Source organism: Mus pahari, chromosome 3, assembly GCF_900095145.1.
Source record: "Mus pahari chromosome 3, PAHARI_EIJ_v1.1, whole genome shotgun sequence".
NCBI lineage: Eukaryota > Metazoa > Chordata > Mammalia > Rodentia > Muridae > Mus > Mus pahari.
In genome coordinates, this window is record NC_034592.1 from 104,644,115 (window position 1) to 104,650,607 (window position 6,493).

Genomic DNA, 6,493 nt, shown 5'->3' on the forward strand with positions numbered 1-6,493 from the left:
AAAAAAAAAAAAAAAAAAAAAAAAAAAAAAAAAAAAAAAGCTAGGCATAGTAGTTTATAATCTCAACACTTGGAGGGAGAGGCAGGAGAATCAGACGTCAAAGCCATTTAAAGACTATATAGTTTGAGGCTAGCTCTTAGGTAACCTGAGGCAATGTCACTAAAAAATAAATTAATTAATTAAGATTTTATATCTAGAACGCAAGAGACAGCCCAGTGGTTAGGCACCCTGCTGCTCGTGCAGAGGGTCCTGGAGTTCAAGTCCCACCACCCACATAGCAGCTCACATCTGTCTACAAACCCCAGTGCTAGGGGATCCAGTATCCCTTCTGGCTTCTATGGGCACCAGGCATCTACTCCACTCAGTGCTCTTAAATATATGCATGCAAAACATTAAAACACAGAAAAGAAAATAATAGTTTTAAGATTTACCATAAAAAAGTTTAAACAAAACCCTATTTTTTTGACAACTTCATTTTATTTCAAGAAAAATAAGCTTCTTTCACTCAAAAAACATTATGCAAATATTTGGTGACTAGCTTCTGTGCAGCATGGATGACACACACTATCCAAACACCTGCTGGAAAGATCAGGGCAGGTGTAACTCATTCAGGACTAGACAAATTCAAATGCACCACTACCGTTTAATATAAAAATAACAAACAAACAAAAGGAGACCAGGACTTGCTGGTAGCTAACACTTGCCAGCATTTGGTCTGTCTGCCTTAACACCTCTAGCCCAGCTCAGGGCGGTCCCCAGCCTCATCCCACTGGCTCTGCTTTTTATGGAGGAGCAGGTAGTAATTTACCCAAAGCCTTCAATGATATAACCGAACAATTCTAACTCTGACTTTAGCTATAGAATAAAACAAAGACATCAAATTTAAAACATGGACCTTAACCCAACTCTTCCAACTGTTTCCATATATCTGACTCTGTTTAATGAGGTTAGAGCACAGCTATTGCATGTTGACCACCCTGTACCAGAGCCATGACAGCCTCAAGCGACTTGTGCAGCCTGACTGTTCCCCACTAGCTGGTCCTCTTGCATGCTGGGATCTAAACAGTTTCTGCCCATTAAAGTGAACTCTTCAAGGGACAGACTTAACTGATAAAGTATGACAAGAGGCAGAGAAGGAGGCGGATAGTCTATGCTAACTTGTGAGAACATTCTCCAAAGTTAAATAACTTGAATAGTTCATTATTACTGGGTGGAGAAAAGTCATTTTCCCGACACAGAAAACCTAGTTCCATATACACTTCACACACATACAAGGTTAAGGAGCCCGAGAGTGGCAGTCAGGACTTTCACCAAGCACTGGACTGAGTCCAAGCTATTGCAGAGAGATTTTTTAAAAGCTCTGACACTCAGAAAAACTCCATCAGCGTTTCTCTCTAACAGTCCTTTAAAAGACCACACCAGTTTCAAGTTCTCCATACTCCACTTTCCAGAACTTTCCCCCAAAACTCTTTACCCCTCCTCCAGCTGGTTTTCCCGGCACCTGTTTTAAGATTCATTTTATTAATGTGCATATGTCTATGTCGAGCATGTGAGGGCAGGGGCCTCAGAAGCCAGCTGGAGTTGCAGACAGGGGTGAGCTGCCCAGCACAGATGCTAAGAACTAAACTCAGGTCCTCTAGAACAACAGCAGGGCTCTTAGCACACTGAGCCCTCTCCTGCCCCTAGCACCTTTCTCAGCAGGAGAAACTAGCTCTGAAACACATTCTCTCACTCTGCATAGCATCATAGTAATTTCTATCTAAAGTGCTTGCTAAAATAACACCCATAACAATCAATACAGTCAGAAGTATCTTTGAGTTCAGGCCAGCCAAGTGAGACTGACCCTGTGTCAAAAAACAAACAAGATAAAAACAACAACAAAAACAAAAACAAATGTCCCTGGAGGTGGGAGCTGGCTCATTCATTTAGTCAGTAGAGCATTCAGACAAGTTCAGACTGCCAGAGCCAAGTACAGAGCTGAGTACAGTGGTAGGTCTACTCCCAACAATGGTGAGCTGGGAAGAGACATGACCCTAAAGTCAGAGGTCAGCTAGCCTCACCTATCTGGGGACATTTCTGACCAATGAGAGGTCCTATTTCAAAAAACAAAAACAAAAAAACAAAAATGGAAACTACCTGAGAACTAACCCTGAAGTTGTCTTCTGATTCTCACACACATGCACACACACACACCACTAAAACCATTTGATTGTTATGAACTGAGACCCTCAGAGAATGGCATCTGTAGCGGGCCCCACCTGGCTGTGGAGGGACTCTGTGTCGTCCACAGGAGCACTGGCGGCTTTCTCTCCACTACCCCTCTCTGTCTGCACAGTGGCATCTTGTTTCCCAGAGTTCTGCTCCACTGTACTGGTCCCCTGCTCACACACACTCTTCACAGTTTGTGTTGCTGCGGAGACAGTTTCTGGGGCACAGAGGGAATGGTCCACGGTCTGGATACCGATGTTGCTCTGGGTGGGCCTTTCCATCAACATCTTACTAGGTCTGTCTTGGTTAGCACCCAGTCCTTCCAGCAGGTCTGTTTCCATCACTTCCTCTCCAGGACTGAAGGACCCCTGTGAGGCCCTCTGCTGGGAAACGGAAGAGGCAGAGTCCTCAGAAGCAGCATCGTCTGTGACAGGCCCAATAGGCTTCACAGGCTGTTCACTCTGCCTGAGCTTTGAAGTAACATCTGGTTTTTCTTTGTCTTCTTCTTGAGCACTTGGAAAATGGAGCAAATTCGCCCTGAAAATGATGAAAAGACACAACATGTCATGGTTTAAAGGCAGCTTATTCCTCTAAGACAGTGTGGTGGTACATGTCTATAATCCTAGTACTCAGGAGGCTGGAGATCATGGGTTCAAGGACAACAAAAGCTATAAAGCAAAGCTGTCTCAAAACATAGTAAAAATAAAATAATCCCTGTTGTGATGAGATATCAAAAGGATAAAAGCTAGATCCAATTGTGTACAGTATTTTAGAGTTGTCTTTGGGAAGTAATTAAGATCTAACAAGATCACTGGGATAGGGCATTTATGAATAAATACTGGTAGCTTCATAAAAAAGATCTGAGGTGTGACAGTGCACACCTTAGTCCCAGCACTCAGGAGGCAGAAGCAAGTAGATCTCTAGGAGTTTGAGGCCAGCCTGGTTCACTAGAAAATTCCAAGACAGGCAGAGCCACATATTGAGAGCCTGTTTCAAAAGAAACACACACATATCCTCTCTCTTAAATGTGATGTCCTACATTGACTTGGGAGTCCACCATTAAGAAAGTCTTGACTGGCCAGGTGGTGGTGGTGCGTGCCTTTAATACCACAATTCAGAAGGCAGAAGCAGGTGGATCTCTTGAATTCCAGGCTAGCCTCGTCTACAGAGTTACAAGACAGCCAGGGTTACACAGAGAAACCCTGCTTTGGAAAAAAGAAAAAAAAAGAAAAGAGTCATCACCCTTAACCCTCAAGCACATCAGTGAGTCAAGTTAAACCCCCTTTCCTCATGGCTTGGGCTCTATCATCAGCAACACAGCAATGCACTAAATGCACTAAGACAACTCCGAAAGCACACACAGGAACGAGGTCAGTAACAAGAGGTAAACCCTATAAACCTCAAGCAATCCAAGGCAGCTCAGCAATCCACTTCCAAAGCGTAACGGCTTCACTCAGGATGCAGAGGCAGGCCAACCACTGAGTTCCAGCCCAGTCTGGTCTACACTATGAATTCCAAAACAGCCAGGGGTAGAAAGTGAGACTCTGTTTCCAAAAGAAAAAGAAAAAAAGAAAGAAAGAAAAAAGGAAAGAAATAAAGAAGAAAGAGAAAAGAACAAGAAGCCTATCAGCCACTGGTGGTGTCTCATTTGGTTTTACGAACGCGCTAACCTTCTTAACTGACCCCGACACTCTGCATGGGGTCCTCCCTCCTGAACAGTAATTTAGGATGAGGAGACATACAATCTTCAAGGAAGAGAGTTGCAGTAAGGTCTTTCCAGGCCAAAAGGTCATTTGGTGATCACAACATGTGTTGTGTGTCAGGGTTGAGCTTCCTGGTTATAACTATACCTAAACACCTCAAAAAAACCATAAGACATTGCTTAAGATATGGCCCCAGCTGTTCATGAATTTCCCATTTGTGGGATTTAAGAACCAGTGTGTCTTAATTAGGTTTCTATTGCTATGATAAAAACCATGACTAAAGACAACTTGGTGGGCTGGAGTGAGCACTGACCACTCTTCCAGAGGTCCTGAGTTCAATTCCCAGCAACCAAATGGTGGCTCACAAACATCTGTAATGGGATCTGGTGTGTCTGAAGATAGCAAAAAAATGTACCCAAAATAAATAAATCTTTAAAAAAAAAAAAATTAAAAAAAAAAAAAAAAAAAAAAAAAGACAACTTGGGAGGAAAGGGTTTATCTGGCCTACAAATTACAGTCCATCAAGGGAAGACAGGGCAGGGACTGGTAGCAGAAACATGAAAACAGAAACCGAAGCAAAGACCTAAGAAGAAATGCTGCTTAGTGCCTGCTCCCCTTGGCTTGCTTGGCCTGGTTTCTTACAGAACCCAGGACCACTTGCTTAAGAGTACCACCCACTGTGAGTAAACTGGGCCCTTCCACAATGAATCAGACTTGCCTACAGGCCATCTAATGGAGGCAGTTCCTCAGCTGAGATCCCCTCTTCTGACTTACTTATAAGTATTAAGTAGGTATTGCCTCTATGCCAAATATATATAGCTTCCAAGGTGACTGGAGGTTTTACATGCTAACAGTTCTCTAGAATAAGAAATGCAGACTAGCCAGGCATGGTGGCGCACACCTTTAATCCCAGCACTCTAGAGGCAGAGGCAGAGGCAGGCGAATTTCTGAGTTCAAGGCCAGCCTGGTCTACAAAGTGAGTTTCAGGAAAGCCAGGGCTACACATAAATCTGTCTTATCTTTCTATCTGAAATGCTTAACATAAAGCTTAACAGAATGGGAGTTACCTTAGTTTGGTTTCTATTGCTATGCTAGAACACCGATGGAAAGCAGCTTCGGAACGGAAGCGGTTTGTTTGGCTTACAGGTTACAGTCCACTGACAAGGAAAGCCAGGGCAGGAACTAAGGGCAGGACTTGGAGGCGGGAACTGAAGCAGAGACCCTGGAGGAACGCTGCTTACTGGCTTGCTTCCTCTGGGTTGCCTAAGCCACCTTTCTTATACAGCCCAGGCCCACCCACTAGAAATGGTACCACCCACAGTGAATGAGGCCCTCCTCCATCAATTATAATTAAGAAAATGCTTCACAGGCATGGTCCCAGACCAAACTAATCTGGGCAATTCTTGAGTTGAGGTTCCCCTTTACAGGTGACCCTAAGTTTATATCAAGTTGGTATCTGAAATTAACTATGACACAGGTTCTTAATCTGCACTTTGAACAAAAGAACGGATATTCCATAAATCAATAAACTACAAAATCAGTAAGCTACTGCCATATTAAATAAATGTAAATGAATGCATTTCAAGGCTATGTCAAATGTAAATAGATAGAAAAAAGTGAACTAAATGACCAGGTATGGTGGCTCACACCTGTAATCCCAGCCTTCGGGTCCTGCGGCAGGAGGACTGCAGAACCTTCGAGGCCTGCCTTGAGTGTCACAGCTGAATTCGAGGTCTCCTGAGCTACAGACTAAGGCTTTCTAAAACAAACGAGCAAACAAAAACCATTTTGAGTCTACAATGTCCTACCCCTGAAGAACAGATCCAAGGAGCTTAGAAACCATGGCGATTGTTTCATGTTTGGCCAGAGAAAAACAAAACTTGGAGCTCTCTCTCATTCACAGCAGCCAAGTCACCTAGGTGGGCAGAGTCTGTTAGGGCTTGCCCTGCGTGGGCGGTGTCTGCAGGTCTCTGTCACTCAGCTCTAACAGGCAATACTTGAACAGCCTTCCACCTGAAAGGAGCATCTTAGTTGTTGGAGCATGTCCTATTTGTCAGGAACATTGGCTGAATGAGGATACAGGGGCCACTAAGAACAAGGACAGAACACACTACAAGGAAACGCATGGATAGCAGTTAAATCTTCATGATCTATGAATTATCATAAATGTAAAAGTGCTGAGCTCAGCAGACACATAAGCACTCCCAGCTGCACAAAACAAAGCAATAATAAAACAACCTACCAGATTCATGGTAAGCTTTAAGACAACACACAAGCAAACAAGCTGCCACGCAGGCTGCCAGGACTCAGATGCTAACGTCAAGATTGCAACTGTTTTCCATCCTTAAACAAGCTTGCACATTTGCCTCACACTACAGAATGAATCTGAGCCTGTAAAACTCATAAAGCCGGGCTGGTGAGATGGCTCAGTAGGTAAGAGCACCCGACTACTCTTCAGAAGGTCCAGAGTTCAAATCCCAGCAACCACATGGTGGATCATAACCATCTGTAACAAGATCTGATGCCCTCTTCTGGAGTGTCTGAAGACAGCTACAGTGTACTTACATATAATAAATAAAAAA

At 43.7% G+C, this 6,493-nt stretch overlaps 1 protein-coding gene across 6 annotated transcripts in view; it reads right to left on the reverse strand.

The window, feature by feature from the left end:
* The window catches only part of Tp53bp1 (tumor protein p53 binding protein 1), a 102,912-nt gene that overhangs the window by 16,699 nt on the left and 79,720 nt on the right, over positions 1 to 6,493 (reverse strand). For all 6 annotated transcript variants that reach the window (XM_029535959.1, XM_029535958.1, XM_029535957.1 and 3 more), the window contains one exon: positions 2,259 to 2,745. In XM_029535959.1, coding sequence (XP_029391819.1) covers positions 2,259 to 2,745 — 487 coding nt within the window. The remainder of the gene's footprint in view (positions 1 to 2,258; positions 2,746 to 6,493) is intronic.